The sequence below is a fragment of the Rhinopithecus bieti genome, unplaced genomic scaffold (assembly GCF_001698545.2).
Source record: "Rhinopithecus bieti isolate Rb0 unplaced genomic scaffold, ASM169854v2 scaffold_641, whole genome shotgun sequence".
Taxonomy (NCBI): Eukaryota; Metazoa; Chordata; class Mammalia; order Primates; family Cercopithecidae; genus Rhinopithecus; species Rhinopithecus bieti.
In genome coordinates, this window is record NW_016803417.1 from 905541 (window position 1) to 929975 (window position 24435).

The 24435-nt window shown below is 41.1% G+C and overlaps 1 protein-coding gene across 1 annotated transcript in view; it reads left to right on the forward strand.

Annotated features, from left to right (window-relative positions):
* Window positions 1–24435, forward strand: part of RALGAPA2 (Ral GTPase activating protein catalytic subunit alpha 2) — a 318996-nt gene that overhangs the window by 233714 nt on the left and 60847 nt on the right. Inside the window, 1 exon segment of the mRNA XM_017882965.1 lies at window positions 2622–2749. Within this exon segment, the coding sequence (XP_017738454.1) occupies window positions 2622–2749 (128 nt within the window).

Consider the following 24435-nt stretch of genomic DNA (forward strand, 5'->3'; position numbering starts at 1 on the left):
TTCTGTTCCTGGTTTGCTGAGCGTTTTGTTCTGTTTTGTTTTCTAATTATGAATAAGTTAAATTTTATTTAATGCTTGTTCTGTATCTGTTAAAGTCATATTGTTTTTTTTTTCTGTATTTTGTCAATGTGAATTTTTGCACATTGCTAAAATAAATTGCATTGATGGATTTATGAATGTTAAATGAACCTTGAGTTCCAATGGAAAATTCTGCTTGATCAAGATATATTGTCCTTTTTTAAAATCTTGCTGGATTTAATTTACTAAAATTTATAAAGGATTTTGCATCATTGCTGAGAGATGTTAGTCCATAGTTTTCTTATCATGTCAGCTCTTTATGGGCAGAGACAGTCTCTCATTCATTATTGTATCCCAAGCCCCTTCACCAATGCCAACCACAGAAAAGGGGCTTTACAAATAAATAGTTTTTGAGAGAAGTTAAAAGACCTAGGATGGAGACCCACATTCATTAACTTAAATTATTTAAAATATTAATGAATGTAACTCATTTAGCAGGTATTTGCCTTCCAATTGTGTGTCAGGTACAGTGCTACTTAGAAGGGATTTTCTTCCTCCATCTCTAGCCACTTCTTTTCTAATTGTTTCTCATTTCTCTAAGCTCTAAACATTGGAAAGCCAGAGCGTAGAGTCCTTGAGTCTCTTTTCTTGATCTTTTGTTGATGTTATCTGATCTCATGGCTAGAAACATCGTCTCTAAATGAACAGCTCCAACCTAGGCCTTTCCCCTGACTCTAGCATGGTATATCTACACCTGCTCAATACATCATCACTGGATACTTAGCATGTCTGAAGTTGAGCTAATGACCCTCCCTCTCAGTCTTCTCCATTTCAGGAAAAGGTAGCTACAGCCTTCCAGTGGCCAGGCTAGAAACTGTGTCATCATCCTTGACACCTCTCTGTCTCTCCCATCTCATTAACCATCCTCAACAAATCCTGACAACTCTACCTTCAAAATGTATCTATCACCTTTCTCCACTTCTGCTGCCATTCTGATCCAAGCCATTACCATCTCTTGCCTAGGTTATTTAGTAGTCACCAGCTAGTCTACATAATTCCCCTTTGCAGTTTTCTCAACACAGGTGCCAAAACAATACCTTTGAAATGTAAGTTAGATCATATCCCCTGCTTCCCTAAACCCTCAGGAGGCTTTGATCTTACTCAGAATAGAAATCCTGAACCCTTAAAACTTCCTATAAAGCCCCCTTGTGATCTGCTTGACTTTAGCTCTTAATTCTTCCTTTTACTTGCTTGGCCCCAGCCATGGTGACTTCCTTGCTGTTACTTAAACATAGTAATTCTACTCCCACCACAAGGCCTGTGCTGTTACTTTGCCTGGAATGTTCTTCCATTAGATATTCTCATAGCTTGTGGTTCATTCATCACTGTCTTTAGGCCTTTACTGAAATGTCATCCTCTCCTTAAAGCCCTCCCTGGCCATTAGAGCCAACTGGAGACCCCTCCCAAATATCAAGTTCTATTGCTCTTCCCTGCTTTATTTTTACCTTAGCACTTTTCCTGCCTATCATATATTTTATATGTTTACACTGTTTATTATCTGAAATCTCCAATAAATTCCAAGCTCAATAAATTCAGGGATTTTTGTACTATTCACTGTTGTTTCCCCAGTGAGAAGAACAGTGTCCATCACATAATAAATATTTTCTGAATACATGAATAGGCAAGTAATAAGTGAATGAATGTAAGAGTTACATGATCTCATGGAGCTCATGTAAGAGTTGTAATCTCATGGAGCTTACAATCTCCATATTAGTGAATAAAATTAAAGAAATTCTAATGGGGGAAAAAGGAGAGAAAAGAAATAAATCCAAAAAAGGCAAGTACAGAAACTTGTGAGTTTTCCACATAACAGAAATGGGTTCAGCTAAGAAAAGCCAGTCTCTATTAAAAACAGAAGCCGGGTGTGGTGGTGTGACTGTAATTCCAGCTACTCAGGAGACTGAGGTGGGAGGATGCTTGAGCCCAGAAGTTCTAGGCTGCAGTGGGCTGTGATTGTGCCCCTGCACTCCAGGTTGGGTGACAGAAGGAGACCCTGTGTCAAAAAAGTAGAAGGAAATGAAGGTAATGCAGTATCTTGGAAGCAGAGTGGGGAAAAGTCAAGAAGAATGAGGACTGTGTGGGACTTTGTAGTTGTTGACAGGGATTGTCATCATCTCCTTTAAGAGTTAATATACATCAGGACCCATGGCAGGAACATTACCAATTCCATAACTGGTTTCAGATGCATGCAAGACTAGTGTTGTGCAGTGAAGCATGTCTGTGTATCTTGCATAATTCACATGATGTAGGCACTTAAGAGCAACGCCATTTCTATAAATGACAACAGAAGAGAAAAAACGAATAACCTGGTAAGATTTTGTCATTGAAAGTTTGGCTGGAGAATGCCTAGTAGAGGAGCATTGTGGAGCAGTCCTGCTTCACTCGATTTGAAAGCCCTGGACCTGCGTCCTGTTAACATCAGTGTCTGCTCTGTGGGTGACAGCTTACATGCTTATTGCAGGTCTGACATCAGTCAGCTACTCTCATCTTTGATTTGACTTTTACCAGTTTTTAAAATTTGTTTTTCCATTTCAAATCAACAGGTTCCATTTTTTGGGCCTCTGTTCGATGGAGCCATAGTGAGTGGGAAGCTGCTGCCAAGCCTTGTATGTGCCACGTGCATCAACGCCAGCAGGGCTGTGAAGTGCCTCATCCCACTCTACCAGAGCTTGTATCTTTTTGCTTTAAATATATAACTTACTAACCATCCCAGAATCAAGATTCCTGGCAATTTTTCATAAGAGGTAAGCATTCAAAACTAAATTGAAGAGGAAAGAGAATTTTTTTCAGTCTCTGTTAAAATAACATAGTGTGGTTTTCATAGCATTTGTTAATTTATATTAAATATAACAATTTTGTGCTGCATTAAACTTAGAGTTTACTTTCATAATTTACTCACATACGTTTGTGTCTGAGAAGCTGTGACAACTATGAGATGCTCATATCTCTTTAGGTATTTTGCCCCACGTTCAGTCTCATCCTGTATCCCTCTTATTTGTGGCAGACCATTGTGTATAAGGTGGGATGCTGAGCAAAACGTATTGCTCATTCAGAGTGCCTACCAGAAACCACAGCAAATGAAATGACCCCAATAAATCAAAGAATGTGGCAGGTACCGCATGAGAGCTGCAAGTAGGTTTCTGGAAGATCTGAGGAGATAGAAATTGCTTCTGGTTGAGAGGACAGGGCCGCCTGAGAACTGCAAGTAAGTTTCTGGAAGATCGGAAGAGATAGAAATTGCATCTGGTTGAGAGGAGAGGGAAAGGTGTCCTGAATTAAGTTGTATTTGGACTTATCAATAGGAATAGCTAGACATTCTTTTGTAATTTTCCCAAATCATTGATATTTTCTTCTCTAGTTCCTGATTTTGTTTCCAAAAATAGAATAAATTTCACTCCTAAAATTTTTTCCTCAAACATTAATTTGCCTGCCGTAATCCTTAAATTCAAGCATGATCTCAAGTTATAAGAAAAAGAGATTAAGATGGGTGACCTCATAAAATTGATGCAAAAAAATTTTTTTGACCTCCTAATAAAACTTAGAATCTCTTTGTTTCTAACTGGTATTGATAATAATTTGAAACATATTGTGTTTGACCTCTATATATACTTCTCCCAACCTAATAGTAAGTGATGTGTTGCTATAGCAGGTGAGAGTTGGGGGTGGATGAAAACTATCCCATGTGAATAGATACAGTTCATAAAAAAATACCTCTCATTAAAATCCTGGTCACTTCATTGACTGATATTCTGCCTTTAGATTAAAAAAAAAAAAAAAAAATACATATGCCATGTGGCAACTTAAAATTATCATAGAAATGAGTAGTAGAAAAGAGCTATTAGGTCCCATCTGGTCCCTCCCCCAGGGGCCAGGGCAGCATTATTCCCTTCAGTGTACCCTTTCGTGCTTTGTCCAGACTGGTGGTGAGTGTTTTGGAGATGGCATTCTTTGCAGTGATTTCCACAACACTCTAGTTGTAATCTTATGGCTGGTGTCAATTTGGCCTTCAGCATGGAGTTTTTATTTCACATACTGTTAAAAAGAGCCTCTTGGCAGAAATGAGAAGTGATTGGTTTGTCAGTTTGCATGTCAACTAGGACGAGCTGGGCACTCATCAGTCAAGTGTGTTGGACCAAGGGACCAAAAAAAATTGTTTTTTATTTTACAAATGAGAAAATTCCATTTTATATTAATTCCATTGTGACTTTTGTCATGTCACCTTCTCTACTTATTGAACTTCTCATTATAAAATACTTGCTTTGTTGTTTTGTTTAACACTGCTTTCTCAAATAAGAATGTGATACAATTGGAATAATTAGGTTTAGGGAAAACATTATTTTTAAAAGTTCAAAGGATACTATTCAGCATCACTTTGAAAACTTTTCAAGCAGTGACACATCAGGACTAATGTGGATACCAGCTTGGGCTACTGATGCTATCGTGTGTTAGTAAATGTACTCTAACTCACAAAATAGCTAACTTGACATCTCAAACAACAATATAGTATAGAAATTAGGAAAAAGGTTTAAACAACTATTATGTTGATCATTATCAATATTTTAAACTTTTTTTTTTGTCTTGTACCTGGAGAAAATTTAGTTGATGTTATTCAAATAAATTGTTTAAAACAAGAAATAAACTGTTATACATAATTTTTTATAGAGATGGAGTTAGTGGGAAAAACTTTGCAATCATTTAACTACTTTATTCTTTTAATTTCTATCTGGAGAAGGGCTAATATTCAGGACAGAAATAAGGAATATAATAAGAGAAAAAATAGAAAACAATAAGGAAAAGGGTGTTTTGGATTTTACTCTTTAAAATTACCAATTTTAAGAACTGTGGGCCAGGCATGGTGGCTCATGCCTGTAATCTCAACATTTGGTAGGCCGAGGTGGGCAGATCACTTGAGGTCAGAAATTTGAGACCAGCCTAGCTAGCATAGCAAAACCCTGTCTCTAGTAAAAATACAAAAACATTAGCCGGGCATGGTGGTACACGCCTGTAGTCCCAGCTACTCAGGAGGTTGTGGCAGGAGAATTGTTTGAACTCAGGAGGCGGAGGCTGCAGTGAACCAAAATTGCACCACTGCACTGCAGCTTGGGGGGCCACAGAGAGAGACTCTGTCTCAAAAAAGAAAAAACTACCTAAGCTATTAATAATTATTTCCTTTATGTTTTGTTAAATCCAAGTCCACATATGGTTTAGCAAAAGTCCATTGATTATGTCATACCTTATGTCTGAAATTTGCTGCTTCATTGAGATGAGTCTTAGATTTGAATTTTGAAAACCACTGAATAACTTAACAAATTCTGATTATAGGTGTCTTGTTACATTTATTCATTTTCCAAACAACTATTGTGGACTCACTATTGCCAAGTCCAGTGCTAAGAGCTGAGGCTACAGCAGGGAGAAAGGTAGACCAGGTTTGTGCCTACATGCTTCACAGAAAAAACCCGCACATTGATAAAAACATACATGAATTGAGAGAAGTTCAGTAAAGAAACTTTTAATAAATAGAGAGTTTGGGTAAAAAAGGATCAAGGCACAGAAAGGCCTATCCAAGGAGAGAGCATTTGGGCTGAAATTGGAGGGATGAGAGAGACACAGTCCTCAGAGAGTGGGGATGGCGTTCCAGGCAGAGGGTACAAGGACTCAGATTGTTAATGAGTGATAAACTTGCGTTTTTCCAGGATTGTATGCATTTTCAAGTTCATCAGGTGCTTGTGATGGACCCAAGAGCCAGATTCCAGCAGAGATGGTGTTCTGGTTGATCCTCGAGGAAGTCAAGCTTGCCTAACTCTTTCTGCTCATGCCCACCTTGGAAGTTCTCATCTTAGCACAGCATCCAGAGTAAACTCCCACAGCTGCCTGATGTCAGGTGCAAAAGTGGGGAGGGAGTGTAGGGCCCACCCCCACCAGCTTGTGTAATCTCCCAAGGGCTGAGGAGATCAGCAGTACCTTGGGCACACCTAGAACCAGGGCTGGCTATACAACCTGAGGGTCCCAGTGCACAATGAAAATATAGGGCTTCTTTTTCAAAACATAGGAAAAAATGCCTTTAAAGCCCCTAAAATATAAAGGTTTTCCCATTTTTCTGTAATCTCTCAACTTGTCATCATATTTTTTATTTGCTATTTAATGTTATTCCAAGTAAAGAAATGTTAAAAATTTAAATTGTTAGCATTATCTTATTTATTTATTTATTTATTTATTTATTTATTTATTTATTGAGATGGAGTCTTGCTCTGTTGCCCAGGCTGGAGTACAGTGGCATGATTTCGGCTCACTGCAACCTCCACCTCCTGGCTTCGAGCGATTCTCCAGCCTCAGCCTCCTGAGTAGCTGGGATTGCAGGTGCACGCCACCACACCCAGCTAATTTTTTGTGTTTTTGGTTGTGATGGGGTTTCACCATGTTGGCCAGGCTGATCTCGAACTCCTGGCCTCAAGTGATCCACCTCGGCCTCCCAAAGTGCTGGAATTACAGGTGTGAGCCACTGCACTCAGCCCCTAAATTGTTAGGACTATCTTATCATTCATCTCCCATCCAGTACTAGCCGGGCCCGACCCTGCTTAGCTTCTGAGGTCAGACAAGATCAAGCACGTTTGGGGTGGTATGTTTGCAGACATACCATTTTTCTTTATATTGTGCAATGCCAGTTTAATATGCAAATATGAGTATTTAGCTTATATATGGAATCGCTGAAATTATGCAATTCATATTTCATAGCTTATGCATGCGTATATATTTTGTTCTTACCAGAAGAATGGGAACACCACACAAAACCGACTGAGTATTTCACTCTTTATGTGCACATATTCTACCAATACTCTGTACTATCAGTTTATTGATTAGCAAGAGAGGATTGACAGGAAAAGAGGCTATGCTTTTTCCTTTCCTTTATTGTCACCATAAGTGGTCAGCTAATACAGGGAAGTAACACAACTATGAAGAGATATGATAGGGTTCCTTCGTGTTCATGTTTCTTGGGGCACTACTGCTTTCTTTCTGCGTTTTAAGCAAGTTCTGAATCAGGAGAGTGTGACTCCTCGGGGAGTCAGCTCCCATGAACACTCAACATAAAGGGAACACACTTCCCATGTGCAGATGTTCAGGTTTCGCGCCCATGAAGCCCTGCCTGCAGCCTGTCCCCAAACACCCCAGTATAAGGTGGGAATCTCTATTCCTGGGTGTTTATTAGAGTTGATTCCCTTCTTAAAGCCTGGCAGCCTATCTGTTGGCAAAATTGTGTTGGCATATGAGCCAGAATCTGTTACTAAATAAAGCAGCTTGTATGAACAGCCCTACAAGAGAAGTTCATTTACAAGACAAAAACTTCTGAAAAGGAATTACTATTACCTGTTTCCCTGGGATCCTAGGTACAGTGGTGAGTGCCGACAAAGGGACATTTCTTTGTCAACTCAGACTGTTTTATATAGGCGGCCCTGTATCCCCATTTTGTTTCTGATATTTAGATTACACTTGTTAAGTAGAAAACATTGCCAAACTGCTCATTTCATCCAAATGTCATTCACTTTCAAGGGATCAGAATGACTGTTTTATAACAAAGGACATGTTTAGTTGAGACCTTGTATAAATCTTTTAGAGAGGGGACATGCATAGTCAAAATTGAACCTGATGACAACTAAAGAAACGAGCCAATGGAATTACTTTGGAGTAGTTATTCTTATCTCTCTGTCCTCTCCCCAGCTAATTTTAACTGCCTTAAAATCATGTCAGTTGGGATTCAGTTTTTATAATATTTAACTAGAAGTGGAAATGTGGGCAGTTACATATTAATTTTGTCCACTATGTTTAAGAAAATGCAACATTTCTGATTAAGCTGAGGAATGGGGCATTGCTGGAGCAAATTTTCCCTTTGGGGTCTTTATGAGAAGTAAATGCAGTTAGAATCAATATCAAAGGAGTTTTATTTGGGGGCCCTTGGCTGAGTTAACAGTTGGAACTCTGCAGCAAAGGCACATAGAAGACTGAAAAATACCATTGTCTTACATGATTAAAAAAAAAATGTAAGCACAGTAGGGGTATCTTTGGAAAGCACCCTCAGGAACAGTTCATCCCAGCCCCTTTGTCCCCTCTGGGTTCTCCTGTGATGTCCTCCGCGGCCTAAATCAAATCTGTCAAGTGGAGCCTTCATCTTGTGGCCACTGCTTTTCTGAGTGATGAGAGCCAACTCACCTGCCATCTGCTTTTTCTATCCCTCATGGGCAATCAAAGAGCCTATTCCTGTGCCTAGAGGGTTGTAAATGGGAAGCTTGCCACATGTTGTGTTTACCATTCCCAAGCCAACTAAAGAATCCAAAATCAAATCGTGGTCAACTGATAGAAGTTTCCACAACCATTTGAGCCAAGGTTTTCATTGCCCTCGTCAGATAACTTGTTTCAGGGGAAAGGTTGCCACACAATATGCAGTGTGCCCATTAGGAGGAGTTCACCCTGAATCAAACAGATGGTGGCTTTTTAAAATAAACGTCCACTTCAATAGAACAATAGTCTCAATGGCATTCACCATCTCTACTCACTGTAACTATCAGCATTTGATGGAGAGAACTGGACTGCCTAAGAAAAAATAATTTTCTATCTCATTCTTTCACAAGTGAAATGTACTTTCATTTTCAGTTAACATATGTGTTTGATAGTACCAGAGTGTCTCTCTCTTAGACCCATGACTTTGGAATCTCATTGCTATATTCTGCTACGAATTTCCATATCTTCAAAAATGACTCCTCTCCAAAGCTGTAACAACCTTGTTTCTTTCTTGTTCAGTAGGATCTTTGGTTCCTTTTCCTGGACAGATCTTTAATTTCTTCCATTCATCTCCATACATTTCAGAAAAGAAGTAAAATGGTACCATGTGTTCTATTTTGCCAGGCAGCACCAGTTAGCATTTGTCAACATTTACAGTGCCCCTGCCATGCACCAGGCACGGTCCTTGCCACTAGGAATGAAATGTGAAGATACTCCAAATGTGGGGCCAATGTTTGTTCATGGTCCAGCCTTTGAAAGAGCACATCACATCATCACATTTGAGAATGACAGATGCTTCCATATGGCAGAGTACAGAACACACACACACACACAACACACACGATGGAGGTGATGAAAGCATTTAAGTGGCCATGGAAGGGGTTCAGAGAGAGAGCGGAGGTCTCATCAAAGGCAGTGGCAGGGGATGGATGATGGATTGGATATCTAGGTAAAGGAGATGGACTAAGTCTGTGTGGGACCTGCTAGATTTGCAAGGGTGTAGAGAGAATGAAAAGAATCAAACAGTAGTCTCTTGGTGGTATGGTAAGAGAATCGCAGACAGAACTCTCTGGGCCATTTGAAGAATTGGCTTGAAAGGAGGGGGTAGAGATAAAGACAGGGGAATAGGAGAGAATGGTTTCACAGAAAAGCAGGAAAGAGAGAAATGAAGGGTTAGTTTCAGCAGACTGGCCAAGAAAGAGACATCCTATTGGGTGGTTTTTTCCATGACTGGTTCCAGCAAACTCAAGTCTTCACCTGGAGGATTGGGTATAAGAGGACCTGGAACTGAATTACTGCAAGGTAAGAAGTTAAAACATATCAGATAATAGCAGTACCACAAAGAAAACACTCCTGAGTGAGATCAACACGTGCCTGTGAATGAAAAATGCATGGGAGAGGGACTGCATTTAAGAGCAGCAGCCAGAATGGAGTTATACCCCCAGGTGGGAGAGATGGCCATGCTTTTCTAATCCAAATTTCTAAACAGGCCCAAAGCGAAATATAGCTGTAGTGGGGATTTCTACTACTTGATATCAGCTCTGACTTACATTCAACCAAAGGTGACACATGATAAGTTCCTGGCTGGCAGACAATCTCATCTCTCAGAAGAGAGATGATGCAAACAAGAGGGACTACTATTTTGTTTTGGATCCATTTCTTAGTAATTTGAAGGAATGGATTTTTGATGTTGTATGTTGCAAAAAGTAATGAGCTTTCACTAGAGTTTGTATAAGAATGGGAGGGGAAAAAAAAAAAGAATGGGAAAAAAATGTTGGGAGACCTGTACCCTAGACACTTGGGAAGCACCATACAAAAGGAAGAGTTCAGAGGAAGAAATCACATATTCCCCTGGGTGGGTTGAGACTGTAAAAAGGAATGAGGAATTAGAGATTTTTTAATAAGGGGATTTTTATTAAAAACTTAAAATTATTCCTCTGAGAAAGAAAAAGTGGAGGCATGGAGGAGCAACCAATATAGTTGCACAAGGTTGTAGTCTTGGATGCGTTCGTAGTTAAAATACTCACATCAGATTCAAAGAGGAGCTCCTGACTCTGAAAATTAGCAGGTGGGCACTGTTAGCCAGTATCTCAATGACTTCCGTCTTCTCTGTCACATCTACTTCAAATGGGAAGGGACCGAGAAGTACCTGAGTGGATGAATTAAAACTCAAGTTGCTAAGAATACAGTCAATCAATCAATCAATGGCTCTTGCAAGTAAGCTCCAGACTTGAGGATCACCTGTATCTGGCTGTAGAACAAATGATCTCAGAACCATAAGAAATATTTTTTTAGAAATCATGTAGAATAAAGGATATACCCAAAATTGGAAACAGGAAAATATTTTCTTTGTTTTCAAAAAGGATTAAAGGATGAATTTTGGAATGTTGCATGGATCCTTTGTAAAATTGTTGGACTAGGTTACTAAATAGCTTGTGAGCCTTCAGAAAAGAATATGTTGACAAAGAATAAGGTATCCCGAATACACTTAACTGTGTGTTTTATAGGATTACTATTTTCAGAGATTAGAGGAAGCATATACATCTTGATTTTGGTAAAATCTAAAATAAAATATTATTATCATCTGGCAGGTATAAGAGAGAAATACGGGCCCCTAAGAGTTGGGTGATTTCATTGTGGCCAAATCTAAAATGTATTAATTCATGGGCACCAGTCAGTGGGAAGCTTTGTGTATCTTGTATGGTTTCGATGCCACAGCTTTGCCGTTAACCCCTCTTCCAGTCAAAAGTTTTTTCAGTAACTTTCACAAAGGTCTAAAACATGTTTATCAAGCCACCATTTGTAAGAAAGCTGAGAGGGTTAACTAATTTGACACGACGCAAAGTCACACATTAGGATTATCTCAACAGATGAGAGACTTCCAGGCCCAAGCCAGCAAGATGAGGTTTAAGAGGGCAGAATGTAACATTATGTACTGAACTTTGGATAATCAGCTGCCTGTGTACAGAGGAAGGGTGATGTGGTTTCATAGCAGTCATTGTGAACAATGTCTAAGGATTTTGGTTGGCCACAGATTGGAGATGAGAGATGAGAGTGATGCAACAGCCAGCCACACCAGCATTCTCTTGAGACTTCTGCATAGGAAACATGAGGTCCAATCACAGGAACTATGGCCTGTGCTGCAGCCTCAGGGAGCATCCAAAGGTGGTGTGCTGCCCTGGGGCCACATTTTAAAAGGGATCTGGACCAACCCAGAGCAAAATCCAGAGAAATTGTAACCAAATGGGGAGCCATTAAAACCAAGAAGTAATTGTTTCAGGAGTCTGAGAGGTTTTATGAGAGGATGTCAGTCTGCAGAACTGTGACCAGTGAATAGAGGCAACCAAGAAACAGCTTTATCTCAATGTCAAGTCAAACATTCAAAAACCAGAGTGGGCAGACCAGCTGCCAGCGCACCAAATCTAGCCCACAGATGGGCTGTGTTTTAACTGCAGTTGTCTTCCTCACATTACCAAAACCTAAACTAAAATTGAGTTTGTCAGCCATGCTGAAAAATTGGGAGAGTTTGCATTTTTAAAAAATCTAAACTTTTGACTTCTCTTGAAGAATCAGAGTATCTGACCCAACGGGGCCTTCCTTCTATGGACAACAATCAGTCTCTCCACAGAATATGTGCTGTGGTCACCACAGTCCCTCCTGGTGTCTCCCCAGTGCTCAGGCCTGGTACCAGGCACCACCACCATGGCACCCACCATTTGGTCTCTCTGAGTTGGTGACCGGGCTAATGGGCCAAGCAAGTAAAACAGTGCCTGTTCCTTAGTGAAAGCCCAGCAAGCATTACCTGCAATTGTTGTATATTATCAGCCTGGCCCTTGCAAACACTGGAGTTTCAAACCTCTGTTGTAAAAACTGGAACCGCCCAACTGTGGAGTTAGGCCTCAGGAAATATTTCCTTTTTTACATTGTAGGTGTTAAAATAAAGGCTGGTAGAGTACCCTCCATTCAGTGCTCTGCAGAAGGCCCCCTTCTGTGTAAAAGGCTGGCTGCCTGGGTTGGGAGCTGCCCTCCACTCTTGGTGCATGGAAATGAGGCCCGTGAGAAGTGCGAAGGTGCAGGAGAAATCTCGAGAGAAGGCGGTACACTCTGCTATTTTTGCTGTAGAGTGACATCTCACTGTTAGAAAAACGACCATCCCTTCAGAAGTTAGTCTCAACCTCACAGCCTGTGGAGAAACGAGGCTGATGCTCCATCTAGGGGAATATCAAGAACAGCCTCATTCTTCCTTCTTCCTCTCTTGCCCCCCTCTCTCAGCTCCTTCCTTAGTGGGTCACTGCATCTCACTGCCAGCCATCCTGGGGAGCATGCTGCTTCCCACTGGGATGACCCCTAACCTGGGAGTCCCCTCTCAGCCACTCTGCTATGCCCCACCCTTCACACGGCCCTTGAGGCCCTTCTGTTCCAAGGACCCTCTCCCTCCTATAGCCATCTTTGCTCTGACTCACTGCTTGCCAGCCTGGGCCTCCTCTGCCCTCTCTCTCAGATGTGGCTGTCCAGCAGTGCTGGCTTTCCCAGTGGGGGCCTTGTTTCTATTCTGCTGCTGTCCCCTAGTATATTATGAGTGTGTGTGTGTGTGTGTGTGTGTGTGTGTGTGTGTGAAGGCCTGCTGGGGGAGGGATGAAGCTGAAGAGTAATTTAGTAAGAAATATTTTGGAAAAACAGAAGCCAAAAGTAAATCATATTTTATAAAATGACACTTTTTCAAAATTGAAAACCTTAATTGCCCAAGGCGAAATAGAACCTTAGGACCAGAATATGTATGCATGTGTGTGTGTGTATATATATGTGTGTGTGTATATATGTGTGTGTGTATATATATATATACATACATACATACACATTAACTCCCTCTTTTCCATTTTTGAATGTTTAGTTTACAGCTGGATCCTGAACACTTAAAATAGCACCTGACACATAGTAGGAACTCAAAAATAAATAGGATTCAAGAGGAAGCAAATAATTTTTACCGAAAAATTGGATTTTGTGGTTTTTTCTTCTTACTGGGTGTTTTGTGCATATTTTTATTGTGCGCTAAATACTCATTCTAACATCACCCCAAAGTTATTGAAGGACATTTATATGGGAATCGTGGCAATTAGAATGGTAACTTCATATTTGATTTGAAACTGACAGAATCTTATCGAGATCACTATAAAGGAAGTGATCCCATTTTCTTAGAGCCATAAGTTTATTTAGTTCGTTTTTGCGAGAGAGATTGAATTCAAACATTGTTAAAGTCAGAAACCTTGCAGACAAGAAGGAAGTGGGAGGGAAATGTAATGTACCTTCAAAGCCTCGGCCTCCTGAGAAAGGAGTGCCTCTCTAGACCTGGGTCAGAAAGAAGTGAATTTCAGTGTCAGAGTCCATTTATAAATCCTAGGTACCTAGTTGTGGGGTTTTTTTTTTTAACTGTTAATTGTATGCAAATTGTATACACATAAATAAAACGGGCTTGTAATGCCTAAAGGAAGCTCTCCACAGCTCCGAGACTTGGAGCGGGCAGGCCTTGGCTGCGCATGCAAATACTGACAGCTGAAGTCACTTGTTGGAAAGTCCGCAAACTCTGGTTACAGCTGCATTTGTCAGTAGCTTTAAGGGAAGTGTAATCAGCCAGAGGGATTAATTTGCATCTCAATTAGAAAAGAGTCTGGAGGAAGCACTAGGGTCTGTTGCGGGAAGGTTGTGGAAGAAATCTCACCAAGCACAAAAGCCTCCTGGCGCTTCGTCCTCCAGCTGAGTGGAGGACAATATCTGAGGTTTTGTTTCCATAGGGACCAGAAGCCTGCTGGGCCCCAGAAGAATCTCGGGTTTGCACCGTAATCATTTGGTCATGATGACACAAATTCCACTGTTGTTCCCAAATACATTTTTGCTATTAGAAAGCTGTTAGAAAAGTGGAAATGGTCGTCATATCAAAAGCATGCAAGAGGGTATTTGCTGACCCGACTTACCTTTTTCATAGTGCTGCTAGGGTTGCTAAGCATTTAACGTTTATTAATGTCTGAGTATTCAAAGAGCAAAAGGTCATGCGATAAATGACAATATTTCTTTAGCATTCAGATGGTTCCTTTGGGAATGACAGAGCTTCAAAGGGAGCCATTATTCCTGATTCTTCCACACTTTTCGGCAATAGGCAAACAAGATTATAAATTGTAAAACACAGGCAAGGAAGAGACATGGACTCTTCTGGCCATGAAGCATAGAAAAAAGTCTGGCCATTACAGGACTTTTATAATCCTAATGAACCCTAATAAAATCTTAATCTCTTTTAAAATTATTAATTTTCCCTTTAATATTGTCTAGTCGTTTTCACAGGCTTTGATACTTGTATCAGATGGGCCCTTTGTTTTCAGAGGAGTTCTGAATATTATCAAAAGCGGGTACAAAGCCTGGTGAGATCTAAAGCTGTCTGAACCATTTATCCATGCCAGATCACTAAGACTCAACCAGGAAGGCCCACCCTTGGCATTTTTGGAAGAAGACTTTTATTTCAGGTTTATTTTGTTCTCTCTTAAATAGTTAATTCATTGGCCCCAGTTTCAAAGCGAGAAAACAAACAAAAAACCGTGAGGGAAAAAACAAAACAAAAACTGAATCCTACATTATAAACTATTGACTACAAACTGAATTCTTTAAAAAAAAAAAAAATCAAGATTTTAAGCCCATCCTTCTATTCTGGAAAGGGAAGGGAACAAGTTTCCTAAAGACAATCTCTTCCAGTGCCCACAGACTGAAATAACACATTGCAGCGAGACATCAGAACCTCTTAATCCAACATTAATCAAATTTCAGTTTACTAATTATCAGTCCCATTTTGAAAGGAACAGAATGCCATAAACAGTATCCACAGAACATTTAGGAGACTCTGGGATTATAAGCAATATTTTGAAAGTGAGACTTTATGTTATTCAAATCTCTGAAAAGGATAATACATGCCTTATTAGAATAAGAGACGTTGCAAAGCCAAAGAAGGACAAAGCAGGCAAGTCCAAATGGTGGTCCCTTCTGTGCAGAGTCTGCCCTGGTGTATGCAGTGAACTCCCAGCAGGTTTCCGTGCTGGAGTAATTTGCAACACACTCAAGTAAATTTTTAAATCAAAGCAGAATACTTTTTTGGTAATCTGGGGGTGAGTACGACCCAAATGCCATCATGTTAGCCTTGAAAGGGTGTCCTTTCTGTTTTACCAGTGAGGAATTTTACCAAACTCTAAAAGGGGTACTTCGAATTTTGTGCTTCAGATGCATTTCTGAGGCCCTGTGCTTTGAAAGCCTTTGATAGAGACCACTGGGGCCAGGGTGGGGGAAGGAAGGATGCTGCAGGGTTCCGTGCTAGCCCCACTCCCTTTTCTCCTCCGTGATGATCAGGTGTCCCATGTGCCAGCCACTACAGTGTCCAGATGCACTTTAATGTTTACATTGTGTTTTGCACATGCCTTTTTAACACATTCAACTTGAGAAGTGCACAGCTGCTTTAGTTTCCAGTAAGACAGCATGTCCCCAAAATGCCACAATATTTTAAATAGCCAACTCTCAGGTGATTTCTCATTATTCCTTAGAAAACCTACATCTGATATTCTGTATGTTTAAATGGTCTTTTTGTAACTCTTTTCATCAGAATCACAAAAATGAAATGCTGCAATGTTTAGTGGCTTACGATTTTTATCCTTCTTTAGCTTATTTTTTCTAATGCTTTATTTCAGTCTTCAGTCTTCCTCTTTGGTCCCAGGATATAAAAGAGCACAGAATATGTTGTCCCTCTGCCTTGTCCACTTGTTTAAGCTCTCCAGCACAAAGCTTTGGTCCTTAATCCACCAACATCAATGAAGGGGCTGCCTCCTGAAACCTCAGGGTCTGCTTGTCATGGAACAAGCCAGCCCTTAAGATGCCAAGTCCCTTTGGTTCTCCCTTCATTTGCCTATGAAGTGGGATGTGAGTATATCAGTGCATCCCGGCTTTGAGGCAGATGTATGCCTGGAAGTGCAAAGTCTCATACCTCCACAAAGGGTAGGGCAGGCTTGCTGGCTGATGGGATTCTGAATTTATAAGCAGAGTTCCAGAATTCCCCCAGGGCCTACTTTTCAAAGGCAAATTAGTATGTTTGCAACTTGATCCCTGGGCAACTTTTGACAGTTGTTCTAAGAATAATAAAACAGATGGACAGAATAGATTTTAGGGTCTCCATCCAAACTGCCATCCTCAGTGGAATTTAAAGAAGGCATAGAGCTGATGGAGAGAGCTGCTGCTGTTTACTATCATGCTCTGCCTTTAACATCCAAGAGCCATAGCTTTCTCCCAGAAGATGGCAACCGTCATCACATTACATTTGCTTGCTGAGAGTTCAGCTTAGCTGTGATATGTGTTTTCTTCCCACCTTTGAAATTAAAAGAATTGAGCTTAAATTGAATTTATACTCCAAAGAAACCAATTTTAATAAGAATATCAGTAAAAATGTAAGTTAGTTTTAAATTTAAGGAGTATTTTCATAGAATTTTAACCCCTATAAAAGAAGAGCCTCTTTAGAATGTCTCAGAAATACCATTTACTCATTGATTTAGAAAAATAGAATGTATGCCTCTTTAACAGGATAAACATTCTTTGCTTATAATGACATATGCACATCAGAAGACTACATCAGAAAACAGCATCTAAATTATTTGAATAAAAAGAAACAGATTAGTTTTGTACTTGTGCTCTATAATTTTGTCAAATGCATATAATTTGTGCAGAAAGTTTGACGAAGGAAAGCACTTCACATAAACCACTCCATTTTTTATAGAATTTTAGCCTAAGTGTGGGTTTCAGCTCAGATTGGGATGAGATGCGCTTTCCTTTTAACTTACATTGGCTTTCTCTGATATAAATTTCCAGACTCTGATTCCATGCTCTTTTTCTCTGGATTAATCTGTCCAGTGATCACTTTTTAGGTCATCAAGATTCAATAAGATAGCAGGTCAGCCATGCTTTGGACTTCCAGAGCTGCCGTGTGCTGTCAGAGCTAGTATGCCCATGTGTGTGCATGAGCTGAACAGCCAGTTTCCTCAGTGGGTTTGTTATGTAGACCAATTATTTAGCTAAAATGTTCCTGGCAATAACTCAGTAGGATAGTAAACATGTTTTGTTTGTTTTTTAATTTAGAGGGAACATAAAGCAATGTAAAACTTTTTTCTACATCAGTTACACCATGTAACACCATAACACTGGACCCTTATGGTCAAGTCTTGGTTCTCAGTGAGAAGAGTTCCTGCACAGAAGAGTTTGGGAATATTCTCTTTCCTTTGTGGCAGCAATTTTACTACAAGTCCCAGATAAATTTTAAAGTATGTCTTGTTTATTGTCATGCCCAGCTTAGCAGGTAACATGTCATAGCTGACCTCTGAGAGACCTTGGGTTTTGATGTTTGTTTAAATTAAATAATAACTTAGTTTTTTGGCTTTGAATACTTTACCTCTGTCAGTTTCCTTACAGTAAAATGAGGAAAATAATCGCTCCCAGACAGATTATTGTAAGGATATATGGAATGAAGTATATATAAATATAAGACTGAAGAATGAATGAACAGATGAGCTGATGGATGCAGCAGTGTAGAGGGCCTGGCCCCTCGCTTGTTCTCCCAGCTCCCACTACGAGAACATCTCAGGGCCCAGACCCTGTCACATGTGCCGTGGTAAATCAGGGTGGCCATGCTTCCGTGTTCTTCTTGCAGTCAACATCGGTATGGCTGTGGCAAGCACTGTAGTGGGCAGGCAGAGGTGAGTGGCCTCAGGGGGCTTCATGGCCAGGCTGGATTATAACTGTGACATAGGGTAGGATGTGGTCCATGCTCTGGGAGGGGCCTGTGGTCAGTGCCTAGTGAGTATTTGTTGAGTCACTGAAACACAAGATACAAGAGAGAGAATCAGAGGGTCATGGGAGCTCAAAGGAGAAAGAATATTTCTAGCTGCTACTGCAAATCATTCTCATATTTTTGTGTACCTCTCATTAGTTCATGTGTGTGTCATCTACAACTTGATAGGTGGGAAATGTCATAACTTTGTTAATTTGTTTGTTTTACAAAAAGATACTCATACACCAATTATAATTTATTACATCAGTGTCCATGGCCCATTCCAAGGAGCTAAGGCATTTTTTCAGGGAGCAATCACCCTCTCGGTTACTATGTAATTCACTAATTTTACTCACACCATGCCCCCTGCATGAGGGCAGAGATTTCTGTCTGTTTTGTTCACTGGTGCCTCCAAAGATGACAGTGGAAATATTTAACAGTGGGTACATAAGGGCACCAGTTGGGCACTGACCAGGACACCAGCCATGTGGGTGTTTTCCAGGTGAATACCAACCCTGGATGTAGCCTCAGCACCTGCTACAGAGTAAATATTTTTTCAGTGAGTACATGCCGAATGAACGAATTCAGCTCCTTGTCATCACAGAAAAGGTCACCAAATTTAGAACATTTGTCTTTCCATAAAAAAGAAAAATGAGTAACTCATCTTTATGTTCAACTTTCAGCTTTTATAAGGTCTTTCCTGTGAGATAAATGGCAAACTTGTGTGTATGACAAAAGATTTCCATGGTCATGCCCTGCCTCAGGACAGTAAATTGTAAAGTTAATATGATTTATAAGTTAATAAAGTTCAACACTTCAGTTTGGAGGCTCATGTAAACCATGGTACCTCACCCTGTGCTGCAAGTGAATGAGGGTTCTACTGCCAGCCCCTCCCTCCCTCTCCTTCTCTTTCTTAGTACAGCTCATACATTGAACCTGACCTGGAACAGTCTGATAGATGACCTAGCAAGAAGGGTGCAAGCGTCAGGTCACGTGTTAAATTTCAGTAAAGCTTGAGTTCATCATTTGAGATAAAAAGATAAATATTAATAGAAGTCCTAACATTGTCTTCTCACATGAGAGTCTGCAAACTTACAAAATTAAGCATAATGATTTTTGCAAGAGCTGGACATGATGTGGCAAGTTCCAGCTATTCAGGAGGTGGGAGGATCACTTGAGTCCAGGAGTTCAGGCTGTAGTGCAATATGATTGTGCCTATGAATAGCCTCTGCACTGTAGCCTGAGCAACGTAACATACGCAGACACTATCTCGAAAAAAAAGGAACTTTATAAAGATTTTTGCAGAGATTTTTAAAGGCAAAATGGTGGAGGAAGGCTCTTCCATGGTTCTGTGGGTTGATTGGGCTCAGCTGGGTGGTTCTTACTCAGGCTTTCTCACATCTGGCACCTGCACTGGCATAGCTGGAACAGGTTGGGGCTGGCCGGATATCCGTGGCTCAGCAGCCCCTCCAGTTGCCTAGCTTGGCTCTTCTCACGGCAGTCAGGCTTCTGACATGGCTGCTACAGGCTCCAGAGATCCAAGTGGAGGTGCCAGCTTCTTCACAGTATCACTTTGGAAGTCTCAGAACTGTTTGGCCACAGCAGGTCACAAGGCCAGCCTAGATTCAAGGGAGGAGAGTGAGCCTGTTGTGAGGTAAGCAGCAGCCTGCCTGTCCAAGGAGGGCCACAGGCCAACGGACATTTCTCTGTCTTCCACAGCTGGTGTAGCACTGACCACACTGGCTCACTACGAGGCGTCTGCCCCACCACTGGTCAGCAAGCTCCTTAAAGGCAAAGCTATGTGTCATTCATCTTTTAGTCTCCAGCATCTAACATCATAAGAAGTCAGTAGATGTTAGTTGGATTAAAATCAGTTATGCAAACATTTTAAGGAATTTCTAATTAGGGGAAAGTAGACTCTAGTGCCATTTATGTAATTACACCACAAGATGTCTTTACAGTGTGCATGGGAGGAAATGACTTAATATGGATACTAAAAAGATAACTGATTTAAATAATGACTTCTTAATCCAGAGAGTTAAATCATAAAAGCAATAGAGTTCTCTCTGCTCCCATGTCCACAGAAGCAAGTGTTTAAAGCGTGCATTTTGTTCCTGCTACACTTGATTTCCTTGGGCTCCTTATTTTCACTTTAATGTGGTCTCATGAATCCTAATTTTATATTGCTTTCAAAAATCATGAGTTGTGATGTACCTCATAATTGTATTTGACTTTTTAGATGAGTTTATGTCTTTGTGCCTTGGAAGTTGTCTCCCTCAAAATCTTTTGAAAATCTTATAAATTGTATCATTGAGATTTCTTTAAGGAGAATGTCAGTTTGGGCCAATTTTTTAATGTTTTGCTTTAAGTAGGGGGAGGCGTCAACTTTTAGTGGGGAAAGGATTGTGTATTTTATAGTAAGAGCCGGCCTGATGGCTCTGGTGAACCTCTCAGACGCTGGAGGAACATTCTTACAGATGTATCCACATTGCTCTGACAGCTTCTTAACATGACCGTTGGCAGTCCTCTGTGGCAGTGGTTTGTCCGTCATGCCTTGGAGGACCGTAGGATTGCCTGTCCTAGGCTTCTGTTTCGTGTGTTTTTTAAACAGCCAGAGATTTCACATGGCGTCCTTGGGTCTCGTGACCAGCTGACAGGAGAGGAGGTGGTGGTGACTTTCCAGCCTTTGGCCCAATCCCCCAGCTCTTTAGTATTTCCGTGCATGTTACAGTAACTCATGGGCGATGTGAAGGAGTGCCACCCCACATTTGGAACCACGGCCTTCTGCCAGAGCAGATCAATACTTGAGCTGTCTGTCTCTAGTGCTCACCTTCCTTTCACACAGCGAGACCCTTCTGCAGGCAGCGATCGATAGCTCTAATCCGCTGCAGCCTGCAGCAAGTCATGCAAGGCAGAGCACTTAGGTGGCATTACACGGGACTGTGGAGGCAGCAGTTCTGGGGCTTAGATTCGTAACACCCTTCCTAGGGACACATTCTGTTTGTAATGTGTACTTTTAATAATCTCTGCCGTGGATCACCATTCCTCTGAAACTTGATTCAGGGAAATGGACATGTGTTTGTGTTTGTATTTGTATATGCATGTGTGAATTACAGACAGATATTCATTCCCTTCTCAGACTTTGTAGCGTCCCTCCCTGTGTAGTGCTGCTCCAGACCATCACTGCGTCACTACACATCTGGGCAGTTTTGTCTACTCTTGTGCTTTGTGCTGTAATTATTTCTAGTCTGGGTATTTTTAAAACATTAAAACTTTAAATATATATATATTTGAAATCCCAGTAACTGAAGAGCATTCTCACTCTAGCATGTGCTTTCCCACAAAACATCATTAGAAGACAGTGAGCACTGGGTGTCACTACCATCTTTGAATGGCTGTGACCAAGTGAGATGCTGGAGAGTGAAGATCTGTCTTTCCCCGGACCACTGAGACCAAAGGAGCATCCGCCTAGGGATTAGCTTTGGAACTAACCCTGTGGCATCCTTGGAAGGCAGAGTAGGGAGTCAGAAAAATCTCCTTCAGTTCTTTACCTGGCCTTCCAGTCCTCATTCCATTTCCATATCTGGTTATCTTTGTTTTATCTGTGGACTTCAGGATACAACATAAAGTTAAAGGCTGATCTAAAGAAAGCAAATATGTGGGAGACAAGTTTGAACCAGGGTTTCCGGCCTCTGTTGTGTGCTAGTCCTACAAGGAGCAGGCAGCAGTGGCCGGTGGAGCCAAGGGTGTAATGCCTGCTGTGTGCGAGAGCCTCAGCAGCTGCCTGCCCGTCAGAGAGGACTGGTTTCTAGATTCAGACATGCTTGAACTCATTAGTGAATGACACACTGTATTTTACACAAAGGTCTCTCCTGGGATGTAATCTTTGTTTCGAGCTCTGTGGCCTTTTGAACTCTGTGCTGATCATCTCACCTTTAAGGCCACTTTCACTGATCTGCGCCTCACAGGCCACTGCGTCCTTTCCATTTTTCACAGAGTACAGATACCACCTTCGGAGAACCCCTTAAGTTGAGCTTAGCTCACGGGAAAACTTCTGAGAAACAAGTTTTTTTCCAAGAACCAGGTAGTTCTCTCTCATATTTACACACATCCTGCCCTACGATACAGAGGTGCAAGGTGCATTTGTTGCTGGAGATGATCATTCAGTAAAGTGTCTTTTACTTGGGGCTTAAAAAAAATCTTGGCAAAAAATAATCAACTGATTCTGATAATCTGATCATCTCATTCATATTCCTAGACACCAATTCTGGAAACTCCAAAAGCATTTTTTCCGTTAGTATACGCATTCATTCAACAGAATACCCATCGGCCATTTCCTGTATGCCAGGCACTGTGGTGTTGCTGTGGGTACACAATTGGAAGGCACGGTGCCCACTCTGGAGGGGCTCTTTGTTGAATACAGAGCACATTAGGGAAGAGAGCAGTGCACAATTTCCTCATGGCTGTGATGCAGAGTGCAGCCCGGAGCCCCAAGGCATCCCATGGAGGGCCTGTGACCTGGCAATTGGAGGGTGAATAGGTGCCACAGGGACTTGATGGAAGAAAGGAGCGTTCAGAAAAAGTGAACAACTTTCAGCGGAAAAGAGCCTTTGGTAAACCTGGAACCATCAAGAAACTTAGTGATCTTGGAGCTTCAGATGCTGCTAGGAACCCAAACCCACCCCCTGCAATAATCAGACTGGGATACACAGCACCCAGATGTGCACGCATCACTCCCTCCACTTCTTACCGCTGTCTAATCTCACTGTGTCTGCGAGACACCTTTCCCCCATCCCATGCCATAGACCCCTCCCTCATAAGGAGATGTGCTGCTGTGTTATGTTGTGTGAGAAGAAGACCAGGAGGTGAAGCTGCTTGGAGCTGTACTCTTGGGTCACCTGGAGAGTCATCTGTTTACTTAGCTGCACCAGTCTTTGTTCTGTCCCAGGCACTAAGAGCCTTACATATTTTATTCAGTTGTTAAACAATCCTATCAGGAAGGCACAATTATGATCCTATTTTAATATATTGTGCAAATACAATGCAGTGTCTTAAAACAACACAATCTATTTTGTCACAAATTTTTTTATATTTAAAAAAATATAGTTGAGGGAACAGAAGCCCAGGAAAGTTAAATAACTTGCCTGAGGCCACACAGTTTTGCAAGTGGTAACCAGGACCTGAACCGGCAGCAGCTGCTCCACCTGTGCCATCAACTCACCGCTTCCCACCACCCCAGTGCCTGGTCAACACCTCTCCATCAGGACCCAAAGATGCCTGTGGAATTTTACATGCATTTCAGTGCAACTTTTTAAAGCATGTTGAATCTGTTGGTTGGATTTATAACTTGTGATTTACAGCTGATTTTGATAAGCCGCAAATGCCAGTATCATGTTTTAATGAGACTGAAGGCATGAACGAGCAGATTCTACTCGAGGCTGTTGTGGGAACATGCCGGCCGACATTGCACTCACCCCTCTGAAGGCCGGCATTGTCGCCAGACTCATTAGCATCCACGCTCCTCGCTGGGCCGTTGCTGCTTGCTAGCTTACCAGCTGTTCCTGCTGCTCCGTACAATGTCGGATGTGTTCAGCTCACTGGGTTCCTGTCCTCGCCGCCGGGAGGAGACAGCCCTTCCGCTGGGGATACCCACGTGGCTGCCTGTCAGCGGTGGCACCGAATAAAGTAATAGGCCTTCGCATGGCATATGGTGTCTGGATTCGTACAAGATGCAAAACTCTTCTGCAGCTAATGCACGATGACTCATAGCATTGCTAATTTTTCAAACAAAAGCTGACTTCCACACCCACACTTTTAACCCCTCCAGCTAAAAACTCTTGGGTTGCAAAGCTCTAGAATGGTGACTTTTGGGTCACTATATACAATTTGTTATACTTATTGAAAGTGTATGAAACGATTTGCTTTACTTTGGATTGAAGTTATTTTAAATTTCTATTTTAAATTTATTTCCTCTCTATATGGGGAATTTTTAAGCTTTTAACTTTCAATTTCTTTTTTACATTGGAGGAGTCTAAACAGTTTGATAGATTTACTTTAAAAGCTGTTATTAGAAAATCGGTCAGAAGGCACTATATTAGTTGAACACTTGTAATTGTTTAGTAGAAGTTAACTTTCTCTTTTAAAAGCTTCATAGAAACTACTGCCTAATACTCTCATCAATTCAGGTGTGAAGCATTTCGCGCTCACATTATAGTTTTTTTTTTTTTTTTTTTTTTTTTTTTTTT